The sequence below is a fragment of the Talpa occidentalis genome, unplaced genomic scaffold (genome assembly GCF_014898055.3).
Source record: "Talpa occidentalis isolate TD23 unplaced genomic scaffold, MPIMG_talOcc4v2.1 talOcc4.9, whole genome shotgun sequence".
NCBI classification, from domain to species: Eukaryota; Metazoa; Chordata; class Mammalia; order Eulipotyphla; family Talpidae; genus Talpa; species Talpa occidentalis.
Window position 1 is genome coordinate 20704736 of NW_023605305.1, and position 26766 is coordinate 20731501.

Below are 26766 nucleotides of genomic sequence, written 5' to 3' on the forward strand. Positions count from 1 at the left end.
AGATTATCTGCTGTGTATAAAATACTTGGCTCAGCAAATGGTCACCAGTATATTTAGTATTCCCCAAATCTATTCTTCCTAATATCCTATGTCCATTTACTTATTCGCTAAGCCAAAAACCTGAATGACATCTTGAAGGCATCTTCATCTTTGTATTATTTCCTAGATCCAGCATACAGCACCTCTACCTCCTCCTGAATGTCCCAAATTCATCATCATTATCACCATCATCTCTTACCTGGACTTCTTTAGCAACTCCCTCAGTGGTCTCCCTAACTTCCATTGTCTCCTCCAGTTCATTTCCATTCTGTCAGCCAAGGGGTCTTTCTCAAACCATGAAATCTCCCTATCCTCACCCGATGGGTCCCTTCTGGACACATCTCTGTGTTCTCTACCCCTTGTCCTAGCCTATCACTGCTCTCCAGTCTCTGTCTTTCCCATCATTCCTCCTTATACATACCTTTCCAAGCTGATTCCTTTGCCTAAAATGAATGTCCTCCTTCTCCTCTTTGACTGAAAAACTCTAATTCATCCTGCAAGACCCACTTCTAAAGGACCTTCTTGCAGAAATCTCTCCTAGACTCCCTGGCTACTGAAGGCTCCTCCCCTGGTCTCCTCAACCCCTCTGGGCCTCCCTTTGGACCCTAACTTTCTACTTATGTGCCAGACTGGGAGCAACTCAAGCAAGGGGACAAGATCCAATCCTCCACGTATCCATGGAGCCCAGCACAACTTCCCAGGACACCACACCAGAGGAACCCCCCACCCATCCACCCCCGGGGGCAATTTTAGACATTCTGCCTGTAGCAGAATGACCTCATAGTTGGGGGAGCTGACCTGTTCCTCTGTGCCCACTCCCATATTCCTCATGACCTCAGGAAACCCGGCCCAGTTTCTGGGAAAAGACAGAGACCCATAAAAAGTTGGACAATGTAGAGAGACTCAGCCATTTCCCAGCTTTGTGATTTGGGGTAAACTAGTTAACCACTCAAGTCTCAGTTTTCTCACCTATAAAAAGATAACAAAAGCGCTTCATAAGATTACTCACAATTTTAGAGATGACAAAACTGAATCTCAGAGAGGTAAAGCGACCCAGTCGAGGCTTTACTTGGCAAGTCTATGGGAAATACACAAGTGGGCATTTCCAATAGAAACTCTTGGCCAGTCATTCACTCTAAGTGTTCCCAAACCTGGATGCTCATGAGGATCACCTGAAGTACTTGTTAAAAACCCATTCAAGAACAGCGCCTATTCACAAAGTCTTGGACATGAGCCAGGAATCTGGGATCAGCTCCAAGCTGATTCTCTTTGGGGAATTTGGATCACATGTGTGTCCTCTAGTTTCCAGTGGTCTCGTGTATGTGTGTGTGTGTGTGTGACTTCTTGCTTTTCAGGTCTTCCAAATTGGCCTGCTAAATATTATCTCTTCATGCCACTCTCCTGTTTAAAACCTCTTCATGGGACACAGGTCCACCCTTCTCCAGTGGACCCCAAAGCCCAGTGTGTTCAAACCTCTGCTGTCCCAATCTCTTTCCCCTCCAGGCCTTTACACAGCTGTTCTCTGAGCTTAGAACATTGTTCCTTGTCCCAGACCTCCTCATTGAGTGGCTGATACCTACTCATCTTTACAGCACTCGCTATTATATTGTAACTGCTGTTCAACTTGTCTGTTTTTCCCATAAACTGGTAAGCTCCCTAATGTTAGAAAACTACACTTGTTCAAGGCTCTCTCCCCACTGCTGGCCTGTGCCAGTATAGTTCTTGATGTTTGCTGAATAATTGAGAATTGGCTAGTCCAGTATGGTCTAGAAGAGCAACCAACCTCTTAGAAGTCTTTTTCCCTCCTGCCTCTGGGTGACACATCAACCCTAGGGATGGTTCAAGGGCTAGCAAGGTGACTTTCTGGTTGGGGACTGCCATCAAACCCTTTCTGAGATCAAAAGAGTGTAGAACTAAAAGCTCATGGTTTGGCATTACCAACTTGGGTCCAACACTCAGCCCTGTGACTTTGGACAGGTCACTTGACATCTCTGAGCTTCGGCTCTGTCATCTGTCCTAAGGAAGAGTTACATCACATAAAGCACTCAACCCTCCACCACAGTAAGCATCCAGTAAATACCAGCCATCACCACCAGGATGGGTTCCTATTTCGCTTACCAGGAAAGTTCTGCTCTCCTCCCCCTCACTGTCTCCACCCGCTCCATCCCCATCAAGTGCCCACCCATACGTGGCATCAGAAAGTGTGACAGCATGAAATTGCACAGTTTTCCTGCTGCTGATCAGGAATGACTGGCGCAGAGGGAACGCTGTACCCTCGTGGGAAGGGAAGCCAATGTTTGTCCATATCTAAGAATAACCACACTCCCTGTTTATTGAGCACGGCTGTTGTGCGTCAGGTGTTGGGCTCTGAACTCGTCTCTCTGGGGGAACCCTGGCAGGCCTGGGAGGCAGAAAGGAAAATGGCCCCCGGCCCCTCCTTCCGTGGCCACCAGAGAGCAGAAGCCCCTTCCCCCAGCTGGCCCTGGCAACCCCGCTCCTCCAAAGCGTGGGGGTGGGCTCTGGCTACTCCGCGCCCACCCGCGACCCCCCACGCACAGGCAGAGGTGGCTTCTTCTGGAGAGAGCAGCTGGCTCGAGTGCAGTTCTGCCGTTTTATTTTTCCTGGGATACTCAGGGGATGTGGGAACAGCCACAGGTCTGGTAAGGGGAAGCCCCCATCTCCGCTCCCCAGCAGCTGGGGCCGGGGAGAGGCCCAGGCGCCCTGGTCCTGGATTGGTCCAGCCACTGCGGTCCCTGGGCCCGGTGGGCGGAGGGCGGAGGGTGGAGCCCCTGGGAGGTGGGGCGGGCTCCTAGGCGGGGTTTGGGATTCTTCATAAAAAGCCACGAAGCTTGATCCCCACGAAGCCCAGCCCCGCGGGGTGGGAAGGGGGGGGGTCGCAGAGCCCAGATGGTGGACCTGGCCCGGCCTGGCCCGTGGGGGACAGAATGGCAGAGGGGGTGCCCATGGGAGGAGGTGGGGTCGAAGCGTCGGACCAGGAAGGAGGGGCTCCAGGTGGGGGCGCAGGGCGCAGAGGCACGGCCCCCAGCTCGGCCCGGGCGCCGTCGCGTGGGGTCAGGAAGGTAAAAAACCCACGAGAGTGTGACGGGCAGGAGGAGCCGGGGCGTGCGGTGCCGGCGGGCGGGCGCACGGGGCGGCCCGCGTTCACAGTGACCTCGACGCTGGGTGTACAGTACGGGTAGAAAACCGCGGGCCCGTGGGCGGGCCGGGCCGGTCACAGCCTGGTCTGGGCCTCCGGGATGTAGATCTCGATGCTGTCGGCGCTCTCGGTGGCCGAGCTGTGGCGGAAGGAGGCGGCGCGCTTGGCCGCCAGGAGCCGCTTGCGCGCTTCCTGCCGCTGCCGGTCCACGGAGTCCAGGGAGCGCTCCTTCACCGGCACGCCCCGGCCCCGCGAGGGCTTCTTTGGTATCGGCGGAGGGACCTTCTTCTCCTCCTGGCGGGAGGGGAAGGGGGGGGCGGCTTAGCTGGGGGGCGGGGGTGCCACCCGACTGCCCCACTCGCGCCCCCACGGCCCCCCGGGGTGGAAGGCCAGCAGAGCCGGCACCTGCCGCCCTAGGTGCGCCTGTTCCAGCAAGGTCACAGCCCGCAGGTGCTCATTAAAAACTGCTGGCTCCGGGCGCCCCCTGGTGGAGCTGTTCTCCAGGACTCGCACCCCAAGTGGACTTCACCCCAGGAGGGGAGCGCAGGGGCCGCACCAGCACCAGTTGGGGGACGGTGGGGTCACCTGCCAGGCTCTGTGCCGCGCCTCTGACAATATCTGGTAACAGACGGCCTGAAGGAACCTTCAGGGTCCTCTCTGTACCTAGTCCAAGCTGAGGGCACCTGCCCTTCCAGCAGCTCTAGCTGGAGTCCCTCAAATTACAGCTCATTCGAGGGGCTGTAGCTTCTGCGGGAAGCTGGCAGCTCAGGCAGTGGTGAGCACTGGGGACCAATAGTTTGGTCCTTTTGAAAGAAATTGCTCACCACTACCTCTTCAGGGCTGCCTTTGCAGCCCACGGGCCTCTTCTGCTCCCAGGTCTCCCTGGACAAGGGTATCTCCCCTGGCCAGGCCTCTTGGCTCGCAGGGCCCTCCCCCACCTTAGGCTCCAGGAGTTTCCAGCTGTTGGCCTTGAGTTGCTGTAGCTCCAGGAACTTGAGGGTGACATCCTCGATAGAGAGCTGCAGGAGGTCCCAGAAACCCGCCAGGTCCTGGAAGGTGGGCACGGGGAACGCAGTGGGGTCCTGCAGTGGAGGGAGAAGAGGAGAGGCCGCCTGTCAGGGAGATCTGAGCACAGGCCACCCTCTCAGCAGGAAGCTCAACCCCCAGACAGTGGAGTGGATACTGGGGGCTCAGGGAGACAAGAGAGCCCAGGTTTCTCTTTTGGGTACCAACACCTGGCCTCACTTCCAGGCATACACACAGTGGGTCACCTATCAGGTGCACACACATAGTAGGCTCTGTACCCATGGCACTCACCATGCTTTGCTGACACAGCCGGAAAAACTGCTGCACTTTCTGGGACAGGAGAAGCTGTGTGCTGCCCACAGCACTGCGGATCTTCTCCAGGACTGGAGAGCAGAAGGAGATTCAGGGAAGGGACTGGTGCCTCTCCTTCCCCAGCCTCCAGGAAGTCTTCCCTGACTGACTCTTTTGTGGCACTCTCCGTCTCCTCCAGCCCATACCCCATCCCTTCCTCCAGTCCCTACAAGCAGTTCCTATTCCACTTCTCTAAGAACTGTGTCCTCAGATGTTTCTTTCTTCATACAACCTACATTTCTTGAGCTCTTATCCTCCTGTGTCCTTCCCATCTATGATAGAGAAACCAGCCCCAGCCTAACCCTGTAGGCTTAGCCAGGCTCTAGCTCAACGGCCACCACTGACTGCTATCACACACCAGTGTATGACTTCTTGGCTCATTAAAAATGACTTAATGATTTCACATGCATGGCTTTTGTCTTCCTGATCACTAGCCCATCAGCTCGGGGATTCTAGGGTAAGATGAAGTCCCTCGGAATGGACTTGCAGGGAAGAATGCCTTCCCAAGGGCCAGGGTCATGTTCTCCTGGCTGAATCTCCCCATCCGGGTCTCAGACATGATCTGACATTGGCACTGCCTGCACCTCTGCGATGAAGTTCTTGTCCCACCACCTGGTTTAGATGGGGGATCCTATCTCATATCTCACAGTCCAGAGGAGAGCAAGTCCTCCTGGGCTTGGTGACTTGGATTGACAGCCATATCCTACAAGGCCGAACCCTTCTGCCTGGTCACCTTCCCCAGTCCTGGCTTCTGAGGCTGTTCCATGCTTCCTCCCAAGTGCTGCCTCCAGACCCTGTTGCTCATGGGGACCCACCCAAATCTGATGCTGAAAAGCCAGGGAGGAAGGCACTCTCACCCAGGGGCTCTTCCTATTTTGCTGCTCCCACCCCAGCCAGCCAGGACCCCTCAGCACACTGGGCCCGAGGCCCCCACAGCGGCCCTCACTCACTCTCCTCCGGCAGCTCATAGTCCTCCGCCTCGCGCTCCATCTGCTGGCACCAGTGCTCCAGCTTCTCCACCTCGGCCCTCAGCATCTTGATGAACCACTCGCCGTCCCTTGGGCAGGGGGACGTGCGGCCTGAGTCAGGGAGGCTACGTGAGCCGCGCTCCATCCAGGAGTCACGGCGGCCGGACCCGGGGCCGGGGGCAGGGGCAGGGGCAGGGCCGGATGACCCATCGCTGGCGGGCGGCTCATACGGCAGTGGGTAGCCCTCACGGTAGGCCCACTGGCCTTGCGTGTGGACCGTGCGGAAGACTGAGTAGGTGGGGGCCCGGGGTCCGGGCTGGGGCTCAGAGGCGTGCCTCTGGAAGGAGCGTCCAAACTGCAGGGCCTTGTCTTCTGTAGCCACGGTGGCCAGGCCGGCCAGGCCCTCCAGCTCCAGGTCTGCCTGCACTCCGGCCGTCACACTGTTGGAGCGTTTGAACCTCGCCCGCCTGGTGAGAGAGGTGGCTGTCATCTCTCCCCCACCCAAGTTTCCTCCCGGCTCTGGTCCCCACCCCCGGCCAAAGGAACAGGAATAAAAAAGGAGACCTACAAAGTGATGGACATTAATCCACCATTAAATCCAGCCCTTGCAACAGGTAGGTAGATAATAATCAGTGGCACCATCTTCAGACAGAGCAATGTTCAAAATATTTAACGACCTGTATGTGCCCTGTGGGCGGAGGGAGGCTGGTCAGAGCACTCAGAGCACACATAGCAAAGTGCTGGTGCCTCAACCTGCAGAAGCTGGACTGTGGACAGACCAACCGGGCCAGCTGGTGGCCCTTTACCAATAAATACAGAGCATGTCAGCATTTTAACAAACTAGTTTCTACCAGCTGTGTGGGTATGTCCTGAGCCTACAGAAAATGAATTAACTAAAGCCACCAGGAGCCCATGGACCCCCAGCTACAAAGTGGCAGTACCAGGATTTGGACCCAGGGCTGCCTCCATTGCCCAAGGACTTCCCACCAGCCACTTGCTACAACATCAGGAACTGCCTTGGGGCAGCTAGGGCAAGGGGTCTGCTGCAGCTGAGAGGATTTCCCCTCTAGGGACCCCAGCAGCTCAGCCCAGAGCCCGGCCAGACACAGCCAGCCAGTGCCAGTGGAGCTGAATTAAGTTGTTGGCAGGAATAACATAGAGCCTGGAAATTTCTTGTCTTTGCGTTAATTATATGCAAATCCTATGCAAAACAGGAAGTCAGTTGGCCTTGTTCTCTTTCCCCCCAGAGTTCAAAGTAGGGACTCTTTTTTTTTTTTTCTTAAGAAGTCAGTGGCCCCCTGAGTGCAGGGGGATCAGACAATACTTGAAGAAATGAGAATCGGGAGATTTGGGAGGGAGTGGTGAAATGAACAGAAGTTTGTAATCTAGAAATTCAAGGACCATAAAACAAAGGCCCATGTGTCCTAAGCTGCCTCCACCCCATATGGTCAGAAGAGAAAGAGGTGTGGGGGCCAGCTCTAAGGGCCCCTCCAGCTTCCCAGGAGATTCCTCCAACCCCCACAACCTCAGCCTTCCTTTTGCTGCCCAGACCTCTCTCCCTGCCTGCCTTTCCTGCCAGCTTCCCTCCAGCTGGCAGGCTGCCTGCTGGGAGCCTGTTGCCATAGAAACCAGGCCCAGAAGGATGCTGCAGGACCCAGGAAAGAGATGCACTCGTGTGCAGTCTCCAATGAGCCCTATGTCCCAACCCCCCACCCAGAGAGAGACAGAGAAAGCAACAACATATCTGCATTGCCTCCCCCATGGTCTTCACCTTGGCATCTGCCCTGTCCTGTCTGGTCAAGACTTGCATCACCCTCTTCCTCAACTATTGGGTCAGCCTCCAATCAGACATCTCTGCCTCACTCAGCGCAGCACAGAAGAAGAGCACTGGACTAGGAGCCAGATCTGAGTTCTAATGCTGGCTTTGCTGCCATATACCTTTGAAAAGCCACACATCTTCCAGCCAGGCCATCTAATATATGTGTGCTATGTGTGTATGCAACACATGCTACATATGATTATATCACACACACACACACCACACTATACACACACACACACATACATGAATGACAGGAACGGACGGTTAACTGTCAAGGTGTGTCCTTGAAAATTACACATTGCATATTTTAAGATCTGGAGCCTGGCATTTCCTCATGAATCCACATAGGACTAGAGTAGTCTTACTAAAGCTGAGCTCTGCCCAACCTATTCCCTTGCTCAAAACCCTCTAATGGCCCCCCAATGCCAACAAAAGTTCAAGCTCCCTGCGCTTCCACTGACCCAACGCCAGCACATCTCTGTATGTAGCCCCCCTCTCCAAACTTATCTCCTGCGCTCTCCTTGTTTCCCAAGTCATTTTTTCAGAGCCCTGACTAAGCCTGTGCACATGCTATTCCCCTGCCTGAAACTCCTCCTGCTCCACCTGTCCCCTGTTCAAGTCCCCTCTTCCTCTGTAAGCCTCCTGAGTGTCCCCCGAGACCATCCTCAGCATGCACTGGATCAGAAGTCTTCCTGCGTTTGGAGGCAGAACCACTGCTTGGTTAAGTTTTTCTGTTTCTGGTGAGAGTCTTGGTCCAACTGAGCTGCCTGGATGCACTTTGGCTCTCTTTATTTTTGTGCCATTGCGTTCCAGTCAGCCTTGGCTCCTCCAGAGCTCCAGAGTTACAAACTACACAGGTTAAGATGGGGCTTGCTCCAAGAAATACATGACTGAAGACCTGCCTTCCCTGTTACCCCCAAGAACCATGGTCCTGTCCTTAAGTACCCCTGAGCTTACTGCCTTTCCCCTGTCCCCTTAGGGGTCCTGAGAGGATCACATTCTGTCTGGGTGGAAACAGACCACTCAGTGTGGAACAATCACGTAAGTGCCCCAGGTTCCATGGCTCTCAAGAGAGCTGTCTCATGTGTCCACTCCAAGGAACACCAAGGAAGCTGGGGAGCATATGCGGTTACTGGAAGCACAGACTTCACCAACACTCCCAACCAGGGCTTGGGGTTTTTGCATAGGACAAGCAGGAGCTGGTCCCCCTTGTGCAAGTGGCATTTAAAACCAGCAGTGTGGGACAAGATCAGCCAAGAAAGAAGCACTGGAACAAAGCTCCAAAGCCCTGGAAAACAGACATTTGGGGGGGTCAGTAGAGACAGTGTAGCCCCTGAGGTATCTAAGCCAGAGAGCAAGAGGAAGAAAACCAGAAGAAAGTCACTTCAGGTGGGGCACAAAAGGGTCTCAAGAAGGAATGGATGGCCAACACAGTTGAGAATGAAAGGTGTCCACTAAAGGAGACACAGAGATGGTCAACAGGCAAATGAACACATGATCACTCATTATCAGGGAAATACAAATCAAAACCACACTGAGGGCCACCCTGGTGGTGCTAGGGGTTAAGTCTCAGCACTATCAAGCTATCACCAGCCACAGCAGCACGAGTTTGATCCCCATCAGGGAGCTGACCCATATGGTGCAGGAGACCCCTCCTGTCTCTCCTGCTGCTCCCATCAGCAGTGCATTTCAGTTAATCCTCCTGTTCCCCACAGTGTCTCCAGTGAATCCTCTCACTGCCCACACCTCTGGCCTGTACCCCAGCTCTTGTATGCATAAATAAATCTTTAAAAAAAATAAATCAGAAGGGGAAAGAAAAATACTGGATGATATCACTCCGATATTGAATATAATGAAAGAAAACAAAGGAACAGAAAAATTAAACCAAAACAAACCTGAGAAATCTGACTAGAGAACTGAAGCTACCAGAATGGAGTGGGAAGGGGCGAAAGGAGGAAGAGAGAACCCAGTGGACTACAGTGGAGGATTATGGGTGCTTTGGTGGTGGGCATGATGTCTTTTTTTTTTGTTTTGTTTTGTTTTGTTTTGTTTATACATGCACTGGGTACAGACAGAAGCGCGGGAGGGTGAGAGAATTCACCAGAGCCAGAGCGGGGAGCAGAGCAGGCAGAAGGACCGAAGTACACTGCTGAGGGGAGCAGCGGGCAGCAGGAGAGGTCTGCGCGCCATGTGGGACCCTCCTCCGGTGGCCGGGAGCAGCCGGGGATCGAACCGGCGCAGCGGAGGCCGCGGGCAGCTTCACAACCCAGCGCTCAACCGCTGCGCCACCGGGGAGGCCCGGTGGGCATGATGTCTTAATATAGATCTGAAGAGGGGTGAACCTACACCCCTAAATTATATAGAGTGTTGTAAACCATGGTTACCGCAATAAAAATAATACCAAAAAAAAAAAGAAAGGTGTCCATTGATTTGGCCACATGGAAGCCAGTGGACCTCAGAACAAGAGACAGGTTGGTGGCATATGGGGGTAGAGGCACACAGCAGGGGTCGCCAGCAGGTGGAAAAAACTAGGTAAGATGACTCTTTCAAAGAGCTTGATTGAGAAGGAAGAAAAGGGGAGAGGGAGGGATATTTTGGTTATTTGTCAATTATATTCCAATGAAGCTGGGGAGGGGAGTAGGAGGGGTGTTTTGTTTAGGATGGTCCTTACATGCCACATCCCAAGGGGAGAGGACCTGTGGGGAGGCAGAATAATGGCCCCCCAAAGAGGTCTGTGTCCCTGTTCCCAGAATCTGTGACTATGACCTTCCATGGCCTTCGCAGAGGTGACTGCACTAAGGATCCTGGGGTGGGGAGAGCCTGGATTACCCAGGTACGTTCAATTTAATCACGATGAAAGAGGGAGGCAGGAAAGCCAGAGTCAGGGAAGGTGAGGGGATGACAGGATCAAGGTTGAGTGATGCAAGGTGAGGACTCAACCTGCCATCCTGGCTCTGAAGAGAGAAGTGGGCTAGAAGCCAAGGCATGCGGATGGTCGCAATAAACTGGACAAGGTGACAGAACAGACTCTCCCCAGAGCCTCCAGAAGGAGTTGGTCCTGCCAATACCTCGATTTTAGCCCCGTGAAACCCAGCAGACTTCCAACCTCTAGAAATGTCAGATAATAAGCAGTGTTGTTTGATGCCACTAGGTGTATAGTAATTTATTACAGCCGGAATTGGAAACTACTATATTTACAGGAAATAGAACCTGTAAAGAGAAAATGATTGATGATAGAGGAGAGGCAGTAGTCCAAGGACCAGATATCAGAGGCATGAATTATAACTAATAACCTCTGAGCACTTAGTATGTGCTCGGCTAAGCGCTTTGCAAGAATAATCATGTTTGATCCTCACAAACAGTGCTCCCAACAGGGTGTTAATATCGCCCTGCTTACAGGTGAGTCAACTGAGGCTTAGGGAGGTGAAATAACTTCTTATGATCAGACAGTTGTCAAATAAGTGCAGCGTGGCCAGGGAGGCCAGGTCTGAAACCATTACGCTCCATGGCCACCCCAGGAGTCAAGGACAGGAAGACAGATGTCTCAATCCCTGAGGCAGGACTGGTGGAGGAGGCAAGAGAAAAGATGTAAGTAAGTTGGGGGCTGATCCCAAAGTTGACCCAGATGACCTCAATCATGAACGAAATAAGGGGCGATGTTGTCTGCTGGAGACATAGGGTTGGAGAGAATGGAAGACAGGCTGGACACTAATGGAATGAAAATGGGCAGCTTTCAGGGAGGCAGCCTAGCAGAAAGGGTAAGCACATGCCCCTGGAGTTAGAGTGCTTGGGTTCAAAACCAGTGCTATGGGTTGGGTCTCAGTTTTGTCCATAAATGAAAATAATAGTAACTATTGAAAGAATTGTTCTGAGATAATATATGTCAAGAACTTAGAACAGCACCTGGCTGCCTATTGTAAATGTTGTTTAGAGGCAATGAGGTTCGTAGAACTCACTGAACGGACAGCGCTGGACAAATATAATCATGGAATGTAGCGCTGAGAACCCAACTAGGGTATTGTAGTTATTAATTATTATGATTGCTATTGATCATCTCCATCTGTTCTCCCACAGCACTCTAAATAAAACCTTTTATACTCCACATCACATTGTATTGTGGTTAGTTATTTGCATATCTGTCTCCCCTACTAAATAGGGCATTTCTGCAAATAAACACTGGTTGAGTAGTTGATTGGTTGGAAGGAAGGGTGGATGGTAGAGACCACTAATCATCCCCCATCATTTATTCTCCCTTTCTTCCTTAGTAATAGAATCCCACAATCTTAAGCTGGACACCTGGCCATTTCAAATAAAGATACTAATCTCCCTGGCTGCTGAGTATAGCCATGTGGCTAAGTTCTAGCTCAGTGGATAGAAACAGAAGTTGTATGTGCAAATTCCAGGAAATGTTCTTAAGAGAACATGTCCTTCTTTGTCCCTTCCTCCTCCTTTCTTACCACAATACAGACCTGATGGCTGGGTCTCAGCAGCTATCTTGGAATAGGAATAAACACCAAATGCTAAGGATGGAGGAGCAATAAGATAGGAGCCTGGGGTCCTGACACTGGAGCACCTGCCAGTTCTCAAAGGACTCTCTCTGGACTTCTAAGCAAGAGAGATAGGACTTCTGTCACAGCTAAGTCCCTGTCACCGGGGGCTTTCTGTAACTCACAGCCATACCCAACCATACATAACACGTGAATTTTCAGCGTAGCAAAGTGTCCCTATTTCATTTTGGACGTGGCAGTATTTGCTACAGTCCTCACCAGTAGCTGTCCACGCAAGCTAGAAACTGGCTTCCCTTGTGCGTCATTACTAATTCATAACAATGTCTTTCTCCCCATGCCTTTTAAAAGGTCAAGGAAGCCTCCTCCCCCAGAGCTCTACAGGGTGACAATGACCACATTCCTGACGATTCTGGAAGTTGTTCTCATGGTTACTTCAGGGGAAAGTTTCTACTGTTTCTCTAAGGGATAATACAAAAGGCTCTGGGAAGAAACTGGCTTATCCCAAGAGACACAGTGTCCAGGAGATGTTCAATATCCAGCATCTGTCAAGACATTTGCCTGGAGGATCTGGCAGCAGACTTGCGGGGAGGAGGTTGGAGAGAGGGAGGAGAGAGGGAGGACAGTGACATTTCAGCGAGGCACAACCATTGTACTAAGTCCCTCTCTGACAAAGCATCTAAGAGCTTAAACGTATAATCAATCAGGAGTCCCCAGCTTGGGGCCAGTGACAGTGACGCCGAAGTAGGGCTCGAGTGGTAGACTTAGAAGGAGTGTGACAGCAGTCAGGAACTGTGCTGGAGGGCAGCTGAGAAATGGAGGCAGCGTCCAGGCCCAGGGCGTGCGGTCGATCAGAAATGCAGTCCTTTTGCAGGACTGTTGCTGAAATACAGCTTCATGAGGATGGAAGCTTCCTCCCCAGGCTCAAGGGGCTCCATTCATTCAGCACATGCCCCCCTCTCCCAATGCACATGCTGCTCACTAAGTCAGAAATGCCAAGTCAGGGATACTAAGGCAGAGGTGGGGGGGCTACCTTACAGCACACAGAACTCTTCAGGTAGCCCTGGTTGGGCACAACAGGTATAACTAAGGTGTTCAGATACAGGATTCCCAGCTAAATTTTGAATGTCAGAGAAATGTATATCTCATGCAACATTTGGGAAATACTTATGCTAAGAATTATTTATCTGATGAGCAAACCAAGTGGATGCACTTTTTGTTTTTTCTTGTTTTGGCTAAATCTGAAATTTAACATAAGCTCTTAACGAAAAGAATCTAGAAGTGGAAGATACAAAAAAAATCACATGGTTGCTCCATTCTCAAAGGACCCCAGGAACAGCAAGGACAGGGGAGTGTCCTTACTTCTAACACTCAGTAAGGACACTGGATGCTTCCTGTTATCATGGCCAGAGTATATGGGGTTTGGGAAGAGAGGTGCTGTAAGATGTCTTGAGACAGGGCTGGTAACTGTTTCTTAATTATGTTCCCTACCACCACAGGGCCTTGGCACATGCTGGCCCTTCTGCCTGGAACACTTATCTTCCATTTTCACCCAGTTAATTTTTGTCCATCCTTTAGCTCTCTGCTCAAATGTTACTCAAGGAAGCCATCCCTGACCTTGTGACTGGGTCAAAGTTACACTATGATACACTCTGAGCACATACTTCTTCCTTTGTGGTGCCTATCACAGCTGTACTTCTACACTGTTTATGAGATTCTTCGATTAACATGGTGATAAGCTTCACATGGGAGGGGCTGTGTCTGGTTCTGCCCACCTTTGTATCCTCACTGCCCAGCATAGCAATTGACAAGTGAGAGGCATCCAATAAATATCTGAGGACAAGTGAATCTCAAATGAGGGTGCAGTGGAGATGGAGCCAGGGGGGCACCAACTCCCACCCCTGTACATTTCTGAGCCAAGTCACCTTTGATGCTGAGCAACAGGAAATACCCACACACAAGATATAATCAATCTGAACTCCTGACCCAACAGGTCAGCAGGCAACACCCAAAAGGCAGAAAAGGGAAGACCTTTCCTCCCTGGCAACTTTGAAAAGAGAGACACATAAGTAAAACCAGGGAGGCAGGAATAAGGACAAGAGAATCCAAGAAAGGGGCCTCCCTGGTGGCGCAGAGTTTAAAGACAGTCCTATCAAGCTATCACCAGCCACTGCAGCACAAGTTCGATCCCCAGCCAGGGAGGTGACCCACATGGCACCGCAGACCTCTCCTGTCTCACCACAGCTCCCCTCAACAGTGTATTTCAGTAGATCTGAAATACACTGCTCCCCACTTTGTGGTGAATCCTCTCATCCCCCACACCTCTGGCCTATACCCCAGTTCTTGTATGCATAATAAATCTTGAGAGAGAGAGAGACAGAGACAGAGAGAGAGAATCCAAGAAAATGGGGTAGCAGTGGGTGGGGACTAGTCCTGGATGTTTGCCTAGAAAGGCTGCTGGTATTCATGGCTTGCTTTTATGTACCAGTTGGGGCATGGTGTGTGGTAAGTCAGACTTAAAATGCCAGGGACAAAAGGGACAGAAAGGATGGCGCAGGTGTACAACTAAAGATGCTTCAGCAGACAAGCAAGGGAGCCTGGCCAGAGATATGGGCCAGCTTTCTCTCCCCACCTGTCACCCCCTCTGGATTCCCAGTGTGATCACCTGTCCCAAGCAATTCAGTTCTTTAGACATTTATCCAACACTCTCCCTTGCCCACCAAGAGCTCCCCAAGCACCCGCATAAGAGCAAGGGAGACTTCATTCTCTGCCTACCCTTGCCTGTCCCTGACTTCACTCCAAATGCTTCTCAAATTGTTCCACTTCCCTCTATATCTGCTGCTGTCAGCTTGGGCCAGACAACTGATGAATATAGCGGATTGAATCAATGTGGGCAGCTCCCATCTACCTCCGGATAAAATGAAGTACAAAAGGTATTTTTGCTATAATACCTAACTTAAAAATAAGAAAGAGAAATCTCCAGGGACCAGAAACAAAAAGAAAATTCAAAAGCTGAGTAGTGAGAGTGACTCATGGGAATATGGGGCCAGGCATATGCTAGAGGCTAGACGGCAATGCCCAGGGAGGATGAGAGGAGCACCCCCGAGTGCTCCTGGGGAAATGCAAGTGTGTTCTGGGGAAATGCAAGGAGACCCTACATATAAAGTCAGCAGCTGGGGCCTCCCTGGTGGCGCAAGCGGTTAAGCACAGCACTGTGAAGCCATCTGCAGCCTCTGCAGCACGAGTTCGATCTCCAGCCAGGGAGCTATCCACATGGCACAGCGGACCTCTCCTGTCTTGCCCACTGCTCCCCTCAGCAGTGTATTTCATTACATCTGCCTGTTCTGCTCCCCACTCTCTCTGGTGAATCTTCTCACCCCCTGTACCTCTGGCCTGTACCCCAGTTCTTGTATGTGTAAATAAATAAATCTTTTTAAAAAATAAATAAATAAGGTCAGCAGCCATGAAGGATTGTTTCATTTACAAACTTGAGCTAGAAAGCTTGTGTCAGGATTCAGGGATGTGGCCTGGAAGCAGGAGGTTGAGAAATCAGAACATTAAGGCTGCTTGTGTGTGGGTGTGGGTTCAAATGAGTACTACCAGTGAAATACAGAAATCTCAAGCTGAGATATTAACTCTAAAACTGGGCTCAAGCTGAAACAGTACTTCAGTATAAAGGAAATTGGACCCATGAGGAAGAAGTGGGCAGTAACAAGCAATGGTGAACATATAAATTAAGACATGTTTGTAAATCTAAACCGTTAAACCATAAAAGATATAACAACAGATTTAGCTGAGTTTTTTTTAAAGCAATATAATCAAAATACTAGCTAAATATAACATGGAAAATGGGAGAAGGGAGTTAAGAAGGAAATTTAAAGTATTTCAAGGTTCTTGTTTTATGATTTGGAAGGATACAACTACTCATTTGAGACTTTATTATAAAAATATGAAATTAAGCACATATCTTTAAAATCACTACTAAATTGTAAACTTCCAAACCAATGGGAAAAAAGAGAAATAAAATTTTCATCAGTTCAATAGAAAGCAGCAAAATCAGGAAAGGGGAAACCCCCCTACCAAAAAGAAGTATGTCAAACAGAAAATTATTTTAAAGAGAAAAGAAGTAAGTCAGATCAGTGATCAAGATAAATATAAAAGGATTAAATATGTCTTCTAAACTCTAGCTCCATACTGCTTAAAAGCAACACATCTGAAAAATAAGGATATAAAAGGATGGGGAAAGATACATTAGAATTAACAAAAGAAAGCAGCCACAACGATAAGCACAAGCAAAACAGACTTCAAGGCAAAAACTGTCAGTAAGGGCAGCTCTCCTGCTCGCCTGCGACCATGCAGGCGCCTCTCTTTTGCTTTCTCCTTTTCCTAATAAACCCGCACTTTTAAATTCTAAAAAATAAACAAAAACAAAAAAAAAACACTAGTAAGGATGAAAAACCACCTGTTTAATGATAAAAGGGCTGACCCATCAAGAAGAAACAACAATCATAAGCCTGAATGCTTCTAAATGGCACATTCTCAAACTAAAGAAAAAAGGAATGAAATTAGCAGGGGAAATGGTGCACAATAATGGTGAGACCTTCTTAACTCACCTCTCTCAGAACCAGTAGAACAAATATCCCAAAGAATCTAATATTAACATTGGAGAAATACAGTTTGGAAATCTGATCCACACATATAATGTGTCTATATGACAGAATTATCTCAACAATTCTGAAGAATAAATATTATACAGGATGCATGATGATCATAATGTAACACACTTAGAAATTACAGTAAGGAGGAAGCTACTTCCCACCCCAGAAAAAAATACATTTGGAAACTAAAAAATTATTCTAAATAATTCATGAGTTAAAGGGGCAATGATGATGAAAGTTAGAACTGAACAATGAAAAATACTGTGTCTACAGGAGTCTAGAGGAGATATTCCATAACTATACTACTGCAGTATAATTATGAATTAGAAGAGAATTATAGTCCTCACAATACATTAGAAAATAAGGAATGATGTTCAAGAGACTGAAAAAGATAGTAGAAGAAAGGACATGGTAACACAAAAATAGAAGAGAGGAAACATTAATGGCATCCATGAAAGAACAGAGATGCTCACCAAAACTAGTTTGAAAGAGATGCTCATTCAAACACTGATAAAACATAATTGAATATGTTACTAGATTAAACCATATGAATATATTAAAATGACAAACAAACCTCAGGCAATAGTGATTAAGAAAGAGAAGTAGGACATAAATATACAATATTAGGAATGAAAGGAAAGAAAGTATAACCTACACACACTATTATAAAATATAAAGAATATTTTATACCCAAAATTTTGAAAACTGTCTATTTTTATAAAATAGCCCACTTTTTGCAGAAAAACATAAATCACTAAAATTGACCTAAGAAGAAAAATAAAAGCAGAATAAATCTAGAAGCACTGAAGAAACTGGAACTGTAGTTCAAAATGTTTCTTCTGTCCCCAAAAGGCATCAGGCCACATAGTTTTACAGGCAACACTTACCAAACCTTTACAGAAAGATAATTCACTCATATGTGGAATAGAGAGAATCAAAACAAAAGGACAGAAACTAAACCAAGCAAACCCTAGAAATTTGATGAGAGACTTGAAGTTGGGGTGGGGAGGGGAATGGAGAAGAGGGGGTGGAGATCCAGTGGGTTATGGTGGAGGATTATGGGTTAAGTGGTGGACGTGGTGTTGTAACACACTTCTGAAGAGGTATGAACCTATACCCTCAAGTTATATTTGTTACCACAATAAAAATAAAACATTTTTTTAAAAAAATGGTCATAACTACAGCTCTGTGACCCACAGCCAAACTTAATTCAAACTGATAATGGGATCAAGCAGGGTTCATCCCAGGAATGAAAGAATGGGTTAACAGGGCAAATCTACTCATAAAATCCATCACATTACAAATGAAAGGAGAAAAATCTATGCTTATCAAATTAGATTCCGAAAAAGCATTCAATAAAATTCCACTCTCATTTTCAATTTAAAAAAATAAAAACTCTTAGCCAACTAGGAATGGAAGGGAATTTCCTTAACCTGATAAATACTTATCGATCAAAATCTGTAGCAAATATCAGATTTTTGCATGGGTTGTGAGAAGATACTCATTAACATCAGGAATGGGAAAGAATGTTATATTCTCAACCGCAAATTGAAAGCCCTCGTCTACGCATTATCACAGCAAAAACAAATTATAAGACTATAGATTTAAAAGAAATATCCTCATTTGTAGAAAATGTATTGGCTATATAGAAAATCCATCAGATAAACTATGAAACCCAGTAAGAGAGTAGCAAAGTTGCTGAATATAAAATCAATATACAAAATTTAATAGTGTTCCCATACATTAGCAGCATCCAATTCTTTTTTTTGTATAAAATTTTTTTTATTTTTATATTCCCCATACAATTGCGACCCCCTTATTTTGACCCCAATCCCTCCCCTCCCCATCCCCCACCCCTCATAGAGTGTCTCTGGTTCATAGTTGTTTGTTGATTTTGATATTTTCTTTCTTATAGTTATTCTTTTTCCTGGTCCCTTATTTAAGTTTTCTAGATTCCTGCTATGAGTGAGACCATCCGGTATTTTTCTTTTTCTTTCTGGCTTATTTTGCTGAGCATGATCCCTTCCACCGCCATCCATGTTGAGCAGCACCCAATTCTAATATACAACGGAAAAAAAAAAAAAGATTCCCAACACCAGTTTCCCTAGTGCAAAAGATCATCACTTTTGTCCTGGATCATGAAAAAAATCCTGTTTACGAGTCTCCTCATAGCCACTATTATGTCCCTCAGATTCACTTTCCACCCAGCAGCTACTGATCTTTTGTAAACATAAATTAGCTCATGTCACACTCCTTTAACCTTTTAATGGCTATTCATCAGTAATAATTAGATTCCAGTCTTAATCACGCCCTCTGCATGACTTGGCCCCTGCGTATTTTCCAACCCACCCCCTCGCCACTGCTCCACCCAACTCCACACACCCCGCCACCACCACAACCACCACCACCGTGAACCTTCTCTCCGTTCCTGATGATGTCACACTTTGCTGCCCCAGCACCCTTACAAAGCTGTTCCCTCTGCCTGGTGCCCTTCCCCCGGTGATGGCCTGAGTGTCCCCGGTCAGTCCTCAAGGTTCAGCTTAAATGCCACCTGCTTAATCCAAATAAGGTTCCTATCATTTAACTCCTGCTTTTTTTCATCATCCCACCCTATTATACCAAATGTGTAATCACATTTTCATTCGTGGATTATATATCCATTGCCTCAATCCCCTTCTAGATAATAACTTCTTTGAGGGCAAGAGTCATGTGTTTGATGTTTCTCTGTGCATTTACCAGGAGTTGTTATATAACAGATATTTAATAAGTATTTGCTGGATAATAGATCCGTGAGTGATTGCCAGAGGCTGCCGATTCAGTCAGAATCTCAGTAGGATGCCTGCTGTGTCTTTCGAGAACTCAAGCCTGTTGGGAGGAACAGGGAACCCCCCAAGGGTCTATCTGGGTAAGGGAGCAAGTGGGGGGCACGTGGACTTGGCTTACAGTCAGTGGGCAGCATCAGAGCAGGGGGCAGAGTACTGAGCACAGAGCTTCGCCCCTCCACGACTCCAGTCCCACCTCTCAAGAACTCAAGTCCAGGACCTGAGGAACTGGGATCACCATAAAGTGCTGCTTTCCCTATGCTGTGGAATATGAAGAATTTGGAGGACAGTGGACCTCAGGGGTTATGGGGCAGCAAAGGCAGCTTTTAGGTCACCTTTGATGGAGGCAATTACAGCCTCAGAAGCTGATGGAACTGCAAGGAGCTAGAGCAGAACTGGAGGAAAAACAGTAAATCCCACAAGAACCCCAGGAAGATTTGAAAAGGCACACACACAAGACACCCCCAGGGGTTACCAGAAATTGTTGAGGGAAATTTAGGGGAAGTCAAAAGGTCCAACAATGGCAACTGGGAACAGAGCTGCAAGGAATGGCTACCAGAACGCCAGCTCATTTCTCCAGCAGGCATGGCCTGGGCAGCACAGATTACCATCAAACCCTAACCGCCAGCCCCAGGCAGCTTCCCAGACACCACACTCAGGCCACTGGCCCGGCAGCATCACGGCCCCTGGGGCAGCCAGGCCACTGTGGCAGACGCACGGTCATTAGAGAAACTGTCTTCCCATAGGAATCCAACAACAGAGGGTGTTCCCTCCTAGTATTCCCTCCAGGACTCACGAAGCTAATTTTTCAGTTGGAAATTAAGGAAGCGATATTTCTAAAGCCATCTAATGCCAGAATAGTAGCTGCTGGTAATTCTCCCATCTCAAGTACACCATAGACTTGGGCACATAATAGGTACCCCCGACTGGTTAAAGGCTTGTGTGAGCCAAGAGAGAGGGAGTGTTACATCTGCCAGGAGCTCCTGAGAGGCAATCTTCATGTTTATTTGTTTCTTTTAGAGCTCACTTGTATGCCACAGGAAGTAGTGAGGGATTGGCAAAATCCTGCTCTCTAACCCTGTAAAGGACAATTGCTGAAGGCCCGCTCAGCAGCCACCTGTTGTTTCCTCCTACCCTCCTTCCCCTCGGAGCATCTGGAGCAGACATGGGACAAGAGAGACTCTTTAGATTTGATGGCTGCCCAGGTGCCATCTCTGTGGATAACCCCTGGGTTGCTCTGACGGCCTTCTCCCCTCCAGGACAGGAGGATGCACATAGGAAGGCACCTAGAGTTCCTCAAGGACCTCTCTCCTCTTCTTCCAAAAGGAAGGCCGAGATAGCCCCTCAAAACCTACCTCTTTTCGTCTTCCACCTGTACACCGATGGAGTGGAACTCTCTTCGACTCCTGTTCTCCGTGTCCGAATCTGAGATAGTCTCCACCTGGTGGCAGGGTTGGGGGAGGTCAGTGGCCCAGGCCCGCCCAGGGAGAAAGCCCTTCCCAGGGAGGACAAGCAATGGCTGAGCCCCAAGCCAGCTGACAGACCCTGCAATCTGCCTGAACAAGAGGCAAGACCCAGAAGGTCAGCGGCATCAAGATGGCAACCTCTGGGCACCACCCTGCTGGCCAGGAGGGGCGACGGTGCCAGGACAAAGTTGTGGGTTGGGATGGCTGGTGGTGCCCTGTCGACGACCAGGTGTGAGAGCTACTTGCAGCTCGGAGCAAGTCAAGGAAAAGGCCCACGAATCCAGAATGCCGCTGGTAACCCCATCCACCCATCCCCAACCGTTTTTGGGGCCGCACCTCCCGCTTCCATACCTGCACCCCAATGGACGGCCGCCACTTGCGTTGCCGCGCCAGGCTCCGCAGCTCCTCCCTGCCGGGGATGGTCTTGATGATGAGAGTAGGGGGCTTGGGGCTGGCCCGGGGTGGCACCGGCGCCAACTCCAGGGTGCGCGCGCCCATGGCTGGGCCGTCCAGGCCGTCGGCGGAGGTGCAGCGCCGGGCCGGGCCCTCCGCCGCGGTGAAGCTCTCGTGGGCGGAGTCGGTGCTGCTCTGGGCGGTGATGGAGATGCGGGGCGGGGCCTGGCTGCCCGGCGGGATGGGGGGCGGGGCCTTTCTGAAGTTGAAGGCTGCGGCCCGCGAATGCAAGACGCAGTGGGTGAAAAAAAGGGGTCCTGGCAAGTATCTGTGACCCACCACACCACAGGACCCAGCGGCCACGAGTACTCCCCACGCGCTGCCTCGTGCAGACCCGAGGATGGTCTTCCCCAGCCCGCCCAGAGAGGCCAAGACGCTGCCCAGGGTCACACAGCACAGCTCCGCGGGGGAGATCTAGCACCCGGGGCGCTCTCCTACCCTAGGGCCGGGGGAGGGCAGAGAGGGCGTACTCACAGGAGCCGGGCCTCCCTGAGACAGAGGCAGGGGCAGCAAGGAGGGGCAGGCAGTCGTCGTCTTGGGAGCAGCCGGCCTGGATGGCCCGGAGGTAGCTGTGGCTCCGCATGCGGAAACAGCCGGGCAGGTCCAGGGCGTCCACAGCCTGGGACTCGAGCTCCCCGAACACGGACCCGCACACGGCCTCCAGCTGCTGGCTCAGCTCATCGCTGAGCTAGGGGCAGAGCATGGGAAGGTCAGTTAGCAGGGGCTGGGGGGCTGTGAGGGGGTCACTGAAGGTTTTGCCTTAGGAACCTATCTGGATCTGCACGGTTTTTCTCTGACTCTTCTGCATCTGGACTAAAAGGAACCCTCGCTCTCTACAAAGCAAGAGGGAGGCACCTCTACCCTGTGCTGCTCCCCAGGCCTGACTTGGGGTCCAAGTCTTGCCTCTAAATACTCCTCCCTCCACCCTATCTATGCCTCTTCCAGATGCCTGACTGGGAGCACCCTAACTTCCTCTCAACTTAGTCCCAGCACTGACGTTTCTCTTGCTGGACTGGAGAGAGAGGACCAGGACTCACCATCCACCCTTCTGCCCAGTGTTGGGGTGGGGGCTGAGAGAAGAACCCCTTTTATTTTATTATTCATAATCCACTATATTACAAGTGTGATTGGCAGCAACCTATGGAGACACATCTTGTGCCACAGGATGGAAATTAACAGGTGTTCAGAGCAAAAGTATTAACCTTCAAATGTTCCCAGCCTCCCACCTTCTGCCCAATAACTAGGGTTCTGGTTTGGCCTGCTGGTCCCTTCCCTTCCTTCATCCTTTAAGGAAAGTTCAACCATTGCTAGATGAGGTTCTTGGCTTTTGTTTTTGATATTCTGCAGTGAAGAATCTATGGTGTTAAAAATAATAAAGCAAGTAAGGAAAAGGAATGGTTGCTCACAAAACCACATCACATTAACACTGCACTAAGACTAAATATACCACAGAGGCTGCAGCTTGTTTGTGTTACATGAGAAAACTGATTCAAAGGGACAGAAACAAAAAGTAAGAAAAGAAAGTGGTGCAAAAGTTAGTTCTATACCCAGAACACAGGATGGGTCACATTTGATCTTGAGCTTCCAAGCAGCCAAAGCACCAAACCAATACAGCCTGTGACTGCCCGCATGAGCTATGAGGAGGTGACAACCCTGGACACAAGGGCTGGTTCTGCTACTTCCTAGCAGTGTGGGAGTGTTATTTCAAATTGTTAAGGACTCACCTGTCAAAGGGGAAGGATAGTGGTAGCATCTTCATAGGACCATTGAGGGGACTCAAAGAAAAACTTGTGAGGCACTTGGGGCAGGTGTGGCACATAGCAAGTCCTCCATCAGTCACTTGTAAAGGACTTGAGGCCCAATTGATGAACCCAGGTGCTCATGAGAACCACAACTGTTCCTGCCACTGAAACTGAGACGTGCTTCCAAGAATAATTATGCAGAGGCCACGGGATGATGTCATGGGCCCAGTCCTCAGTAGCATCCTCATGCTGAATGTCCCATGGCTGTCTCTGCCATCTCTCAGGAAAGACTCACAGCATCAAATTTATGTGCAGTCAACAAGGGCCCAAAGGAGTGGCGTGATCCACATGTAAAATACAGCTCAGTGTTTCTACAACTTAGCTTCAAAGCATAACAGAATATACCTCAAATTGAGCAGATATTTTCATACTGTTCTACCAGTGGGCAAGTTAGGGTTCAGAGGGGGCCTACAAACTGTCCAAGGATGCCCATTTTGTAAGTGATAAAACCAAAGTGAAATGTCTGGCTTCCTGGCTCTCAGGCTAGGCTGACTGAGCATCAGAATCTCCTGGGGAGCATGTGAAACCTGCATTAACTTAGGCCCCACTCCAAGGATCTGAAGCCAGAGCTCTCTAACTATAGGTTGTTCTTTGCTTTGGCTGCTCAGAAGTTTAGAGCCCTATTTATTGGAGATTTGATTCAGTTGTTCCAATGTGGACCCAGTAATTAAAATGAAGGACTGTTTGGATTTCTTTCTAAAGTTTTTCTTCAAAAGGAGCCTCATTGCCAGTGTACAGAAATCATAGACCAAGGAAAACTCAACCCAAGATCCTGAAAGGTTAAGTGCATCCACTTTAACCTGCAGAAGTCACACTCCTGTGGCTTTCACCATGACTACTATGAGTCTACCTCTCAGTTTCTTCTCTTGGACTTCTGGGGTGCCAAGGACCAGCAACTGCCAGGGTATTTCTTGAAGCTCTGACTCCTGCTATTTCTACGTCAAGCTCAAGATACTCCCCAACTAGACCCAATCCAGCCCAGAGGGTCCCTCCTGGAGCATAGAAGAGCTGATCTCCAACCCCTGAAGAGTATTCTGGCCTCAGGTCTGGACATCAGGGATGGAAGGAATCTCACTCTACAACTTACCTCTATATCTCCTGCCCTCTTCAGTGTGTAAATCACTAAGCCTCATATCTGGCATAGAGCAGATGATCAATAAACATCAGCTACTATTATTAGTAACAGAAGTTTCTTAGATCTCAGTGACAATACCACTCAGAGACTTCTCTTTCCCTGGGGCTCTTAAGCTCTTGAAATCCCAACCATAAGCTATTCCCATGACCCACACAATCCAAGGCTGATAGAGGGTGATGATCTCCCAAAGGCCACATACCTTCCATCTCAACTGGGTAGAAGGAGCCTTGGCACTCCAACAAGGGACCAGGGCCCAAGGGAAAATGCAGACTTGTACAGACTCTGAGGAATATTGCACCTGAGTTGATCTTTACTGTATTGTGATTATAAAACTGTAACATTGTGCTATGAATTCTTCTATTATCCCTGCACTGCCTTCCACCCTGCTCCCCACAGCCACAGCTTTCAGAATCCTCTTGGGAAATGAGAATCTTAGTCTTTCTCCAAATCAGACTCAAAATCAAAATACTTCCAGGAGTGTGAGATATTTAGAAGAAAATACTTTGTTTGGGTCTAACTGAAAACCGTGCTAGCTAGAGTTGGTGGGTCCAGCTCGGGGCTAGGTAACATACTGCAGACTTTACATCGGTCATTTAGTTTAGGTGACCTCAGAAAACCCTCCCATTTCAAAACACTCCAAATCACCGGATAAAATATAGCAAATGTTGTTTTATATGCATAGCTGAGCTCACAAGAAAGCGAGATAATTCCCCAGGGGACAAAAGCAAAGAGGAGACTGGAAAATCAGAATATTAACTGTGTGAGTCAATGCTGCAAAAAGCCCAGTGGAGGTAAGAGGTGGGGGCAGGGGTTGCTGGTCTCAAACCAAAAGGCTTAGGTTTTAACACCCACTCAAGAGCAAGAATAAGGTTCTGGGCCCACATGAAGCATGGAATTAGAAAGGAGAACCTACATAAAGGAAGAACAGGGAAGCCTTTGATGAGAAGGTAGACTAGAAAAAAAAATCAATTATCATCACTGACGACAAAGAAGCTAGACTGTAGCCTAGGCACTGTGGGTGGGATGGAGGCAAATCTCTAAGGATTTGTACCCACAAAGTAGGTCCTCACATAGATACTAGATGTTGTATTTGTATGGGCCTACATGGGCCAGACGCCTCCACCCAAATTTAAATGGAACATAAAATGCTCCCAGACCTGGAATAATCTAACAGAAGTAGTTGCAAAATAGTTCTTTGAGGATCTACTCCTACTCTCCCACCCCTTTACCCCCACCACTTGGGGATTCTCACAGAGAAAACTCCACTGAAGATAAGCCACTCTTAGTGTCTGGCATGGCCCCAACTGCTGCAAAGGAAGACCACCTCCTGCATTCAAAACTGTGTGCCCCTTTCCCGAGTGTGAACCAAACTTATTGGCCCACTTCTAATGAATAAAATAGGGGTGATACTTTTTTTTAATAATTTTTTTTCTTTTTTTTAAAGAAAAAATTTATTTATTTATACAGGCACTGGGTACAGTCAGAAGCGTGGGAGGGTGAGAGAATTCACCAGAGCCAGAGCAAGGCGCAGAACAGGCAGACCAAAGAAGTACACTGCTGAGGGGAGCAGCGGGCGAGGCAGGAGAGGTCTGCGCGCCATGTGGGATCCTCACCGGTGGCCAGGGATTGAACCGGCGCTGCAAGAGGCTGCAGGCAGCTTCACAGCCCAACGCTCAACCACTGCGCCACCAGGGAGGCCCGGGGGGAGTGGAGGTAATACTTTTGAGATCAGATTAGAATACATTAAGATTAGATGCAAAAAGATCGTGGTTTCCATCTTGGACACCTCTTTCAACCTCCACTGTTGAACCTCCACTGTTGTTCTGAAGGAAGAAAGGTGCTATCTTGGAAGTAGCTCTATCTTGAGTCCCATATGTCTCTGACCAAGAGCCAGAAAGGTTCTCAGGCCTCTGATGGCCATGTGAATGAGGGCTGAAGTGTATCTTGCTCCAGGCAAGTTTTTTTTTTTTTTTTTAGTTTTATTTTTATATTTCCCATACAATTACAACCCCCTTATTTTGACCCCAAATCCTCCTTTCCCCGCCGCCCCCCCCATCCCCCTTAGAGTGTCTCTGGTTCATAGTTGTTCGTTGATTTTGATATTTTCTTTCTTATAGTTATTCTTTTTCCTGGTCCCTTATTTAAGTTTTCTAATACAGGCAAGTTTTGAAATGACTGCAGTCCTGACCAACACCTTGACTGAAGCCTTGTGAGACAACTGATCCAGGTAGAACCCAGCTAAACTGTGCTCACAGTTAAACTGACCCACAGAAACTGTGAAGGGATAAATATGTGTAGTTTTAAGCTAGTATGTTTGGGGGGGGGGTAATTTATTAAGCTGCAATAGATAATTAATATTAATTGTGATATAAACACAAATTAAACCTTTATTGAGTTAAGTCATTGAGAATTCAGGGTTTATTTTTTACAGTAGCTAGAGTTACCTAGGCTAAAGCAGATTAGCTTTTAAACTATGTTTTAAATTTCTATAGCTGAAACCATGAGAGTGAAAGCTTTGATTTTTAAAAGAGACTAGAAAGATTTGAAAAGGCACTAAATCAG

At 48.8% G+C, this 26766-nt stretch overlaps 1 protein-coding gene across 1 annotated transcript in view; it reads right to left on the bottom strand.

Annotated features, from left to right (window-relative positions):
- Positions 1-2636: 2636 nt before the first annotated feature.
- DLGAP3 (DLG associated protein 3) overlaps positions 2637-26766 on the bottom strand; it is a 47704-nt gene continuing 23574 nt past the window's right edge. The window contains exons 6-12 of the mRNA XM_054691493.1: positions 21742-21955; positions 21166-21479; positions 20704-20789; positions 5524-6008; positions 4514-4605; positions 4135-4278; positions 2637-3490 (exon numbers count right to left, since the gene is read on the bottom strand). Coding sequence (XP_054547468.1) covers positions 3272-3490; positions 4135-4278; positions 4514-4605; positions 5524-6008; positions 20704-20789; positions 21166-21479; positions 21742-21955 — 1554 coding nt within the window. The 3' untranslated portion in view covers positions 2637-3271. The remainder of the gene's footprint in view (positions 3491-4134; positions 4279-4513; positions 4606-5523; positions 6009-20703; positions 20790-21165; positions 21480-21741; positions 21956-26766) is intronic.